General features: G+C 40.9%; 2 protein-coding genes across 3 annotated transcripts in view; one reads left to right on the top strand and one right to left on the bottom strand.

Annotated features, from left to right (window-relative positions):
• Positions 1–13900, top strand: part of LOC145434472 (sarcoplasmic/endoplasmic reticulum calcium ATPase 1-like) — a 402254-nt gene that overhangs the window by 221414 nt on the left and 166940 nt on the right. The window lies entirely within an intron of this gene.
• Positions 11888–13900, bottom strand: part of LOC145434471 (paladin-like) — a 78677-nt gene continuing 76664 nt past the window's right edge. Inside the window, exon 25 of the mRNA XM_080311827.1 lies at positions 11888–12131. Coding sequence (XP_080167953.1) covers positions 12058–12131 — 74 coding nt within the window. The 3' untranslated portion in view covers positions 11888–12057. The remainder of the gene's footprint in view (positions 12132–13900) is intronic.

Raw genomic sequence — 13900 nt, 5'->3', positions numbered from 1 at the left:
AAACGTTCACAACACGTTATAAAATGCCGACAATTGTGATATTATTGCTGGTATATTTTTCAATTACAATGCTTTCTGCATCAGTCGATTTATGTTTAAAAGTCAAAAAATATCCTTAAATCTTGTTGCTCTTTTGCGCAAGTATGACTGAAACCGGATAGGGGTGTTCGCACTGTGAATATTTTAGATTTTTATCATATAAATAAGATTAGACTATAATTATCTTCTTACACTAACTGTTATTATTTCCGAACTACACGTCTATAGACACTTCTACATTGTTGTTAATTAGCAACTACACTGAGATCTGGCGCACTGGCCCCTATTCAAAGGCTATCTGCTAATATGAGCTCAATCTATGCATGCATAAATCCGGTATGAGACTCTGCTCCTTGGTAGACTGCGTGGTCTTCTAAAGCGTAACCCCCACACGTAAGTCTCGCTGGAGCACAGTTATTGCTGTTGTTGCTATTTGGCATCTAGAGTATATTATCACCAATTTTCAATTTACACCAGTCCGATGTCCTGTTTATGATTCCTGATATGCCGATATATATAGCATGCATGCACTGATGCCTCATGTTAAACTATGGTTACTTCAAATATATAATATATTTTCTATATAGATGCGATCTAACCATTTTACCGAGTTTAAGCTTACGTTAAATCACGGTTGCCTCATTTCCTCTCGCCAAAATCTGAAATTCAGATTGGAGGAAATCATTAAGTCCTATATTCGGGAGACGGCAGTAATTAAATGGTGGCGTCATACAATCTGCTTGAATGACCTCTCTGTTGCTTCGACTTAATTGTGGCCAAGTAAAGACGTAACAATAGCGTCGGCCGTATAAGGCTCTACCGTTTGATATTTGCCAGATGTGATTAGAGGAATCAAGTATGCGAATGCCAAGCAGACATGGGGTAATCGCGATTAGTAATCGTAATCGATTACGACGATTACAGCATTTTGAAGTAATCGTAATCGATTACATTCGAAAAAAATCCGAAGTAATCGTAATCGTAATCGACTACTTCCCATATCTAATCGATTTTTTGTGAAAGAACGATTACTTTTTGTTTGTACAAGGACTATGACATAAACTGAATATTCGTGAACAAGAATGAGATAGGCCTAATGTACCACGTTAGCGACAGTACAATCGTCTGTTTTCAACGCCACTGACTCATTATTACGTCAGACGTAATAGCTCCGCTCGTCATTGCGTAAGAAGTATCCACACATAGTAAACAGACATGCGATGGACATTGTAGTGTGATCGTGGGAACAACCCCGTGATGTATATCAGGTTATCAACACACTACAGAAGCCCCTACCTCGCAGCAGGATATTGATCACCTCTCTGCCTATAGTTTCAAATAGTAACTTATGTATTGATGTTCGGTTGTGCTTAGTTAAACGCAATTTACCGTTGCTGCTTGGCGAGCAGGAGGCCTACGTACGCACGTGCACCTGACGAAGATTCGGAATTTTGTTCTCGTCGAATAAAACATTGCAGTTTCCACAACGAAGCATTACAAATAAACAGCTGCTGATATATATCATAACTGAACCGTGCTTAGCCGTTTCTCGTAACAGCAGCTCGCAGTATATGTATTAAGTTGAAGGCAGAATTTTCATGTGCACTATATCTTAATCTCATATAACTACTTGAAACGGGCGTCAATCATTATTTCACAGTTCGTTGTAGTAGCTAGAATCAAAAATTCAGCCAATTCAGCCAGAACAACAATTCGTCCCCCTGTCCAACCGTTGGTCAATTGTCAAAACTGAATTTCGTCAATAATATTGGTAATTGCATTATATTACTATTCATTTATAACCTCTCTCAGGTCCGATTGTCAGATTAACCTGTAGAGCTGGGGCACGTAATTCATAATCATAGCATCTGGTATGTTGTTATATTTACTTTATTGTATGTGGCTAATTCGCGACCTCCAGTCTGTTGTATATTCCAAAGATATTGTACTCGCCCAAACGCAGCAGACTAAAAGAATATATTTCGTGAGACGCACACACAAATTGTCATAGCTTTATTCCTTTGTGGATGTGCCGGGTGGCATTTGCATTGTGTGCCCAGATTAGAAGGACATGAGTTATTAGTCACGCCCACCCTGCGCGGCTATTGACAATGGACGAATACCCTAAGTTTCAGCCAAGGTATTTCTTTGGTATCACATCCCGTGGAGTTGCGAGAAGGCCGAAACTGCATATGTCTTTTGGTGTGTTGTGGGATCGTGGTGCGGTAATGACCGGCTCCAAAATTCCGGCTCCCATAAAATAGCCTATGCATGTTTTTTTCTTGAGGGGAAGAGGTATGCATTTCAAACCCAGCTATCTACTGGAGCCGGGGTCACCAACCGTTTTGAAACAAAAAGCTTCTTCTTGTGTAGTGTCGACTGATTATTGCGACGACCGACGGGTTACCAATTACTTCCGCCGTTTATCCGTGTTCAGTTGGATTTATTCACTTAGAGTAAGACAATCAGAACACTGGGCCAGGTTTCCGCCCCTTACCAAGAACAAAAATCGCTCACTCGCCGGGACTCACAACAGCTCCTCCGGGTTCAGTTGCGTTGCTGCAGTGCGCGCCGAAGCGCCAATCTCCGCGGGAATATTAACCATAGATTCCCGTAGAGCCGCCGCGTGGGCGAAGACAAGCAATGCCCCGAGCGACGGCGTTCGTATGTTCCTTGGGGTCGGCCGACCCATGTTCAACTGCTGCTCATGTGAAACCAGCTTCAACTTTCAAATCTCTTATTTGGATATTTGATACAGCGACCGCGGGCGACTCATTTGGTCCGCGTTGGTGACCCTGTAGGCTACTAGAGACATTTGAATCACAAAGCTCGAAGAACATTTTCAAGAATTAATTAAATTCTCGAAAATACTCTATAATTTATGTTGGTTTACAAAATACTTTTGAGTCCTCGTCGAGCACGCTTCCCACCCTATTAAGGAATTTGGGGTGCGGCAGGTAAAGACCTGGCAATAATTCAAATCGTTGGGTGCGATAAATCATCCACTATAAAGTTGAGCAATTGGTATATTATGACGTAATAGGCAAATGACGCATGATGTATGAAGAGAGTTGATATCTCATTAGGCCTTTTCATCGCAATCCTTGTATTGTCTTCCGATATATCATATAAGATTATAGTCCTAAGAAGCAAAACAAATGTAATCGTGAGTAATCGTGATTACTTTTCCAATATAATCGTAATCGTAATCGACTACTTCCTGATTTTGCTGTAATCGTAATCGTAATCGTAATCGCGTGATTCCGAAGTAATCGTAATCGCAATCGATTACATTCATGAAGTAATCACCCCATGTCTGATGCCAAGCACACAATTGTTACTAGCATGCGATGTTGGCTGACATACTTTTATACCAACACACAAGTTTCGAAGTTGGTGATACTTCGTACTGCGCTTCTCCTACAACTTCAGTAGCAAGAAGTAGGCCTACCTACCATCCTGCTACAATGAATCCTACGTTACAAGTTCTGCTCTAATCAACTGCGGCTGATGGGACTGCCATGAACAGATATAGTCAGACTATTTGCTATCTGATTCTGTTTTAATTACGAAATTTGTTTTTACATTGGCTTCAACTAAATTAGGATTTAAGTAATGAATGAAAGCTTTGAAAAGTAGCATGTATCGTCGTTGTTGTATATTGGCTTTTAATAAAACTTTTGGCTTAGCTAATAAATTGTTAGCTTCCATAAAAAATGGTACACCGGACATTTGGCTCCATTCCAACCAGTAGCAGCGGGTCAAATTGTAACAAGCAGAAATATATTACCAAAGTAATAGTCAATATCGGGACTATCTCTTGTCGCTCCAATGTAGGATGTATCACTTTCGTTGATGCGAATATTTTATTCGTGTTTGTCACTTGTGAGAGTGATCACAGTGGACGCCTCATAACCTGTGTTTCTATCGTTTAATCTTTTTTTTTGAGTAAATCACTACAATTACCCAATCGCAAGGCCGAATATGCTATTGTTGCATTAGGTAGTTCGTGATTTTCTTTGGTTTCGATCGGAAGTATGATGCATTTTAGCAGAAGGCAAAAATTCTACATCTGTCTCATTGTTGTGCTAGGTTTTGATTATTTTTCTCGAATTTGAGGTATTTCACGGGTCATTTTACCATCATGAATGTAAGATCTTGCAAAAGAACATGCTGTGAAAGTGGCAGATCTCAAAGAAAAACTGAGCAGCGTAGCTGGTGGATTTTGTATAGGCTAACTCTCGTTGACAAGAGTGAAAATATCAGAGGTCTCAAACAAGCGACCCGAGAGTACATTTTGTGTGGCCCGCGTCAGCATTTTGGATTTTCAAGTATTCGACAATATTTAACTGTTACATATCTTTTTTAACCCTAAGAACTTAAAATTCACTCCAAAAACCTTGAACTCCTTATCAACTTCAATATTGCAGTAGCTCAGTGATCGCAACACTCTCAAAAGCAACCATGCGGTTGAAGATCTGCTATCACGTCACATTACCTGTTCCTGATGATAAAACTTGACCCGTTGATGATTCGTGACTAAAAATTGTAATTTTGGCTTATGCGCGATCTTTAGTAGAATTACTCGAACTTGGTGATAAAATGAAAATGACTCGAGTTGAGTTGGTTCAAACGTTAAAATCAGAGAAGGACATGTGACTTGTAACGCCATGGGTAGGTAAAGCCATGGACGCAACAAACTATCAAACTGTCATGCAGTGTTGGGATGACTCGAGTCATGACTTGACTCGAGTCAGACTCGAGTCACCTTTTTCGTATGACTTGACTTGACTCGAGTCACTTTGCTAAAATGACTTGACTTGACTGGACTCGGCGTATCAGAAATGTGGATTGACTCGGAGCAAAATTCACAAGTCAATTTCAAGTCATCAAGTAATCGGTGTCGTTAAAAATCCCTGTATCTTGCATATGGTCGAATTGTTCGCGAAACGCTGGCGTAACCCGTGAGAGTGAGCAATCATTCAATAATTCAATGATTTAATGAGCCGTCATTGTTCTCTCACAAATAAATTGCCCGCAAACGAAGTGATCGAAGCTTACAGCTTACGTTGTCGTAAACTAGTATAGTAAAATAATTTAATAGCTAAATGTCTATTTCTGTTCTTACCTTAACCACGCCTCTTGTTTTATTGATATTGAATTCGAATATAGTTTATATAGTTCTCAATCATTGGCACAGGCTCGAATTGTATCAAATCAATTTGTAAGTGGGTAATGTATTGCATCTTTTCAATTCGTTTCTCTATTCTCTATTCTCTATTCTGCTGCGAACTATACACTGAGTCTATGCAATTACTCACGTAGTTTAACAGTTCCACATATATGTGAGCGATACAGCGTGTATATTAAACTCTGCATTCGTTCATCGGTTCCGAATCAATGACTACTCAATCTGCATTTCAGACAGCTAAAAAAATGCAATGATGTAATCATGCCCCATACTTCGAAAAGGCAACTTGACTTGAATTGTGACTTCACTCGTGACTTGACTTGACTCGAGTCATCTCCAAAAATCGGGTGACTTGACTTGACTCGAGTCACTTTCGAAAATCGATTGACTTGACTTGACTCGAGTCAAAATGTGCAGTGACTCGAAATGAATCGTGACTCGAAGATGGTGACTTGATCCCAACACTGCTGTCATGAGGAATAGTAATCTATCAAAAGGTCGTGGCGGGCGTAGCGTAGCGTAGCGGATTTCTCTATCTATAAAAAGGTCGGTATGGCAATCATTGGCATTTTGTTGTCTCTTTGATGTAGAGTTAGTCACATCTTGAGGTCTCTCCATCCATGTTATTATCGCCAAATAAAGGTGGCTAGTAACAAAGTGGTACGCTCGACAGCTGTAACACCAATGGATTGTTTGGCGATTGAACATTTCTTTACTATAACACATTTATGTTGTTATTTATCTGTTACAATATTCGAATGTAAATCTAACGCTGATTTAATTTGACTTTGGCAATGACATGGCCAATATCCTACTAATAAGGAGTATGCCCGAAACGTGGATTGGATTACACTGCTCAAATGCTCTGATATAAGATCAATTCTTATTAAATTCTAACATATTTTACTTATAATTGTGACACGTCAAATGTCTGCTAGCTGTAAAATTGTAACGCGACGGCTTTTACGGTGTCACGGTGCATTTTCCCCGTGCTTGTGTCTGCGTCTATCTAATTATTTTGATAAGTTATGCCACGTAGCACAACAAGCTCATTGAAATCAGGGCTTTGGAGCCGGAGCCAGAGCCCGGAGCCGGAGCCCCGAAGCCGTGCATATTTACCGGAGCTGGAGCCGGAGCCGGAGCTCTACATAAAATTCAGCCGGAGCCGGAGCTGGGGCCAGTTATTTGAGGGGTAGCTCCGGCCCCGACGTATTTCATAAGATGCTATTATATATGCAACAACTATATCTGCTGATTTCACATAATTCAACAGCAGGCCTTCGCGAAATTAAGAATCTTTTCCTCTTTGGCGCTACCTTTTCCGACTAACCATGTTCCTGGGGATTTAACAGCAGAGCAGTCATATGTTCAATGTTCAATTTCCATACATGAGTGCCGAACCTCGCGGTATGCGAAATATGCCTGTGAATATTGTGGGTATTCGGCATACCCGCAATTTCATCATCAGCACTACCTTGTTGGCCAATTGTACGGTTCGAAAATAATGATCACTATGTATTACGCGAAATGGGAGAGAAGATAAAAACGTGATTTCGTTGCACATGTCGATATGACGAGCACGAGCCGAGAAATTCCATCTCATCGTTGCTATGAATCGGATGAGAAAATACTCGATCTTTCGTGTTAGTTCTTTAATCGGGCCGCGAAATTGGACAGTGTTATTGAGTATGCAATTATGCATGCTAATTGGAATTCATTACTGCGCATGATCGTCATTCACTCCAGTAAGGATTTTCAAGCGTAAATAGGAGATGGCAGAAGAGTCGGGCCGGGCAAAATCGAGTACCTGAGTGATTCGATTCTGAATCACGTAGTATGCTTCGAGTCGAGTCGACTAATCGAGTATCACTCATTATGACGTCATAACAGAATGTAATATTGCAAAGTTCAAATAGGTTCCTTTTATTCGACCGCGAATAATATAATGCCTGTTATCTATCTCATTCAAGATACTTTGGTATTTTTTCGACCATACCGATTTCATTGTACTTGGTGACAATGTTGTGGGATGATCATGACTTCGGAAATGTGCTATTTCTAGTAACGTTCGTATCTTTGTACGATATGTTTAGTATGCTACAATACGGCCAATCAAGGTTTCATGGCTTCAACAGTGAAAATTAGTATCGAAACTATAATTCTCGATGATAAATTAACTTTAGGTGGCGAGGAGCGCATAATTTCAGTACTCGAAAAAATCGTCTTTACTACTCGACTCGAACCATTAAAATTATTACTCGATTCAGATTCGAGTACTCGAATCATTGTGCCCAACCCTACAGAAGAGTAGCCTATAAACGCCGTTACACTCAGTAAACAATTGTCGCGGTGCGAGCTACTCAATGCGATGACAAGAGTCAGGACCCCATGGTGTTTTATGTTGGAGACAAATTACTGATTTGATACGCGATTTCCAATTTGTAATCATCTGTTTCGTAAATTCATTCTTGATGTCTGCTTGATACTCTAGTATTCCAGGATTATCGCGCACTGTGACTTGTAAATGTGCAATGTGCATACTGCATAGTTTAATTCGTTATGGGCATGGCGCACTGTACATGGCACAGTGTTTAATTCAATTATTCGATTCGTTTCAACGGGAAAATATTATATTCCGATAAACTTGATCGATACCGGATGGACTGGTAACGACAACGAGTGCACCAATATCGAACGTCAAACCATTGGCCATTTGGTACAAATCGAATTTCTATTGATCACGTCGTGATATCCGCCCATATTGCTCTTACTACAGTTACAGTTGAATAATAATCGCACATTTAAAGATTGAATTGAGCTGTATGGCTTAATGTTAACGAGTACAGTGCCAGTGTTAAAACGCCGTATCATAATTTTAATGCTATACACAGCAATGCCACCGAGTAAAGTGCGTTCTAGTGCAACTATGATGTTAACGACAATTGACAAGTATTCAATATGACGTCACAAGCCGGCACGGCGGCACTTATGTGTTCGTTGCTGCATCCGATGTTACTGACGGCTGACAGACTCTAGATTACTATAGATAACTAACCTACGGGTAAATTAGTAATCTATATAGACCAGGGGTGGCCAACCTTTTCGGCTAAAGGGCCACATGAAATTGACGAACGAGTGCGCTGCCCATGCCCACTAGCCGCGCCAGGCGCGTAAAATTTTCAAAGTTAATATTAATAATAGTTGGGTATATTGCGGGTCGACTGTATACCGCCCGCTGGGCTCAGTTTGCAAGGACAGGACTATTCGGCATCTGGACATATCGATATCGAAGATTTCCGCTAATATACGACAATCATTTTGTGCCTACATTTCATCGTCTACGATCTTTCTGCGAGCGCAAACGCGAAAAGACTTTCGTCGTAATTGCGAATATAGTTAGACTCAATCGGCTAAATCAGGCGTTTTTTCATTTTCAGGTGGGGTTAGGCTACAAAGCAAGAAATCGTGTGACAATTAAACACTCGAAGCGTGAAGAAAAATTTTACTACTTTTTTAATTTATTGTAATGTACGACGATTTACTAAAAATGTGACTGGACCCTGGATCTGCCAATGCATCGGAACTGATATTTTAGTCATCAACATCCCAAGTGTCGCGGTCAGACTAATCATATTTTTGGTTGGCCTTGCAAGTTCACAATCTGAGCAATTCAATATCGATAAACAGAATTTCGATAATATATAATGGGAAATGAGCTCGTGGGCTACTCAAAACCTTCTCACGGGCCCCATATGGCCTGCAGGCCGCGGGTTGCCCACCTCTGATATAGACAGACACCTTCGATAGTTTTCAGAGCCGGAGCCGGAGCTGGAGCCGGAGCAGTGGTAATAATGCGGCTCCGGAGCTGGAGCAGGAGCTAATGTATGATAGAAGAAAGCTCCGGAGCCGGAGCTGGAGTGATGGAAATTTACGGCTGCTCCAAAGCCCTGATTCAAATATTTAAAAATGTGATTATTTCGTGCCAGGCGTGAATATTACGATAGTACATCACATTTTCACGAAGTGCGTGGAATGTCAGTCTAAAACAGTGGTTCCCAAACTTTTTCGGTGTGAGGGCCAAATTTAGAATTTCAGAGTACGGTCGGGGCCGCACGAATACTACGGCTATGAAACGGACCCAAACAGTCATCAAGGCTATTTCGGAGTAGTTTTATTGCCCTGGCCCTGTACACTGTTTACCGCTACTTATCTGCTGCATTGGGTGTCCGTTGAGTGAATCAGCTTTTCTCGCCTAAACGCGCGAAGCGCGATAAATTTCTTTAGTTTCATGAATGAATCGGTCAATATGATCGGGAATTGCATGTATTGCTATCAATTTTCATCCTGTCTCTGTTCACGTAATCTGATTTACCGGTAGAGCTGAGTGAGGTGTGTTTGAAAAGGTATAGGCCCCCTCAATAGTAATTAAACATCTCCGGGGGTATACCCGTTGGCAGGAACGTAACACCACTTCATCAGGACTCCGGGCTCCCATAGGGTGATAAACTGACCCCGCATCACGTTGTTCGCTTTTGCCACGAAATTAAAGTTGTACTGTTTAGTGAGAGAGCGCGACGCGCGAATATTTCGATAATTCATGATAAAATCGGTGAATAAGATCGGGAATTGCATGGTTGTTCTCTTTGCCCACGTAATCAGATTTACCGGTAGAGCTGAGTGAGAGGTGTCTTTGAAACTGCAGCATAAAAGCAGTCCTTTACGGCCAAGGCTTTCTCGCAGCCGATCGTTCTGACACACTTCTTGGAGTCACATGTTACATGGTCTAAAACTTTATATGTCTTGGTGCGTTGTGGTGCGGTCATGGCCAACGCTGATATGCGCATTTCTATACATCTTGCGTATTTATTCTTGGGGAAGAGTACCCAATAATCAGGACATGTGGCGAATTGAAATCGCGACTGGCGCGAAAATTTTTTGAAAAGGTTGCATAAATTTTCAAAAAATACTCTATAATTTATGCTAATTCACGAAATAATTTTGGGACCCCTTCGAGCTCGGCCCCCCTCAATTGGGGGGTTTGGGGTGCGGCAGTTACGGCCCTTCCTATAGGACTACCAATTATGCTGCTTTTAGCCGGCTAAGCAGTATGCATCTCGGCGTATTCAACCGTGAGTCACGTGTTGCACATCTATAGTTACCATAGGGTTACCATACGTCCTCTTTTAAGATGATTTGTCCTCTTTTTTGATTTTTTTCTAAGTGTCCTCGGAGGACGCCCAAATGTCTTCTTTTTTAAGATTCTGTCTTCTTTTTTGAGGATTTTGGTTACATATAGGGCCAAATTCGACTGATATACATTACGTCAGCACTGTAGGAACGCTACGGCGGCTATTTCGGGAGCTGGACCGGAAAGTTGACCTTTTTGTTCAGTCAACCACCTGTTAATGTGAAAGAAAAACTGTATTTTCCGGGAGTTGAGACTCTTTTTCTTTTTTAGTCAAGCGACCACGAAGTGGGAAAAATTTACCATTTTTTCAGAATTTTCCGCCGGTTTTGAAAGTTATCAATACCTATTTATATCTATAGCTACTGCTCGTTCAACTGGAAAGTTAGGGCACATTGCATTGAAACAGCAGTGACGTAACGTTAGCAGTCTATACTCACAACTTTCCTGCAATTCTATAATTAAAAACTACAGAGGCCAAGCCAAGCAAGAGTATTTTATAAATATAAATTTTATTTTTTGTCATAAATCGATTTCTTAATATATTTTGGGGGTCGCAAGAAGGCTATCTGAGGGCCGCGCTTGGGAATCACTGGTCTAAAAGGTCCCGTCAAATAAGGCCTACTTGGAAATTGACCCGCGAGCACATTTGAGTTAGAGACCCCTGAACTACGTGATGTCATATGATTGTTATAAGACCACAGGATCCCTCAAATTTAACAAGTCCATTCATATCAGGAACCGCGACAAAGGATCTAGTAGTGCAATCCTTAAAATATACTTGCAAGATGTAAAACATTCTTAATGACATTTCGAAATTGATCGCTATTGATCGCATGAAAATCAATAAATAACCAGATAGCGGTTTCGGCCGTGTTGATGCGATGAAGTCAACTGAGACCGCGTCACTCCGAATAGTTCAACCTCAAGTTAACTGTGTAATTTGACATTTGTGAATATTTAGTTTGATTGCCAGCACGGTGATTGGAAGCTGGCGGAAATAATATCTTCATATTAATAAACTATTCATGGTCTACTTTTACACACAAATACTGCAATTGCATGTCGACATGGATCTGCAAGACAGAGGTGAAAAGATAAGGAATTATTGACGGCACGAAAAAATTTCCAATGGCACATTTGTGCAGCAGCAAATCATCGCATCCATTTTTTCAATTGCAATTGGTATTGTTTAAGCAGAAGCAGAAGGGGTCACACTGCCTCCTTAACCTGTCTGCTGCTTCGTATCTCCATCACCTAAGCATCGTAGTAAGCGCAGTGCAAGAATAGTGAATTTTCTTTCCCTCTCAACAGTCGAGCAGAATCCCCCGTTATAACGTGACTATACACCCCAGTGCGAGTATACCTAATGAATGTTTTTTCCTAGTATTTACAACTTTTGATAAACATGTTCCTGGTATTTACAACCCTGACATGCCTAACAAAAGTTCCGGGGGCGAGTCTTATATAGATCTTCCAACGTTGCACATGATATAATTTACCGGATACAAGATAAACGAATATAGCTAGGAAGTGGTCGAAGAACGCAGATAATATCGACCTAAAACACACATAAGAGTGCTCGTAACGTGATAAAATATTCATTTTGGTGAATAACTGAGCGGAAATGATTTCCGGCCGTTCAGTGTTCGCATATCATATTGAGGCTGTTTGCCTTCCCAAATGTAGCAAGACTGGCGTTGTCGTCGTCTTGGCCTGTCAATGAAAGAATAAATAAGACGTCATTCTAAATCATGGCTACGCCCATAACAAATGTACTGTTCGTCGGATACACATGGCTGCCCGTGTGGAATGGTTGATAAAAATTGTCACTATAATATTTAGTTTATGAAACATTCTTAGAGTGAAGTCGTATAGGCTCGTTACTTGAAAGGCAAATCGAGTCGCATTACTCGACAAGGGGGATTTTCTTTTACATGTCAAAAAAGTCAATATTTTGTCAAAATTGTAGTGATAGGTCAGAAAATTGTCGACATTGTTTACAAAGTCAGCATTTTTGGAACCTCCATTTCATTTGCATCGTAGATATTTGCACTGTCGGTGAACTTATCATTTGACATTTTACAGCTTTTTGCCTACTTTATAGGCCTACCGTTGTAGATGGCCCATTGTCTGCTCATTGTGAATCATAAACGGTCAAATGAGACAAATACGTTGACATGGTGTTATGGTCAACGTACCGCAATATCCTAACTCAGTGGTTCTCAACCGGTGTGCCGCGGCACACTGGTGTGCCATTTACGTCTCGGAAGTGTGCCGCGAGCGATTTGTTCGGAATTTTGAAATTATGCGCAAAATAATTCTAGTCTTTAGCAAACGATCAATAGTCTAAATCGAGTTTGATGTGAAGTTTGTACATTTGGAAATTAAAAGTTATGTTATGCCCTCAATCAATAACTCCCTCGAATTCGCTTTACCCGACATGCCGTGTGCCTTGAAGGCTGCATTCAATTTTGCACAATACGTCGATTGATCGCCGAGGAGAGCAGACATAACGACGCCTGAATGACATTGACAATGCAGTTTTCTAATCCTCCTTGTCTCCCCAATCACAAGCGAGAAATTAACTGCTTTGGAATTGACGTTCGCCTTTACAAATTCGAATTACAAATACGTCAATCCACATTGCGATTGTTAGGTATCGTGCCGGAAGTTCCGTTAAAATTAGGCTTGTAGCACAACGTTGTGTTACTGCCGACGAATATGAGAATTTAGAAGTAAGGTAGATCAAATTATATCAGTCAATAAACCTCTTCGCCGCTGAGGTTATAAGCTTGGTTTGTTGGAAGTATAATTGAACTGTGGGTGAGTGCCAGTAGAGCTATTGAGGTATGGCTATTGCATCTTCCTGGGTGCTACAATAGCGGTCGGCAAACCGCGGCACGCGTGCCATTTGTGGCACGTGATATGATTTTTCATCGCACGCCAAATGATTTGACGAAAACGACATATTATAACCATGTTTGTTGCAAAACATGTCACATAAGTTGTAAAAACGGAAAAGCTAAAATCATTTGATAAATCGACATAATACGGAGTCTTTCGGGGCAGATTTTGGTTATCCTAGACATATTTTTTCGCGCTCTGCGCGTTTTACCGTGACCTAATGTCTTCATCTTGGGAAACTATATATACGGCAACCAAATATCGTATGAAGCCGTTCGGAATCTTTAGTCTAGGAATGTGCATGTGCAGTGTGCACCGTGCATATGCATATCGCGAATATTTTATAGAAACCAGCATTTTGGCCCAGGTCATTTTCACGATATGAGATTAACGTTCAGAAACATGCGACTCCATGCGCTGTGTGCGTTGCCAAAACAATTTGCAGGGGAAGGCGTATTTTTATCATCAGGCCATCTCCTCATAAAATCTTTGATGGGCCTGTCACTTATTGGCTATGGTACCATACACAGTATATTTGGAAACGATCAAGGCAACCACATAAGATGGATCATTACGCG

This window comes from Botryllus schlosseri, chromosome 2 (assembly GCF_051294905.1).
Source record: "Botryllus schlosseri isolate E-star chromosome 2, Bs_hap1, whole genome shotgun sequence".
NCBI lineage: Eukaryota > Metazoa > Chordata > Ascidiacea > Stolidobranchia > Styelidae > Botryllus > Botryllus schlosseri.
This window is presented reverse-complemented; position numbering and strand designations above follow the sequence as displayed.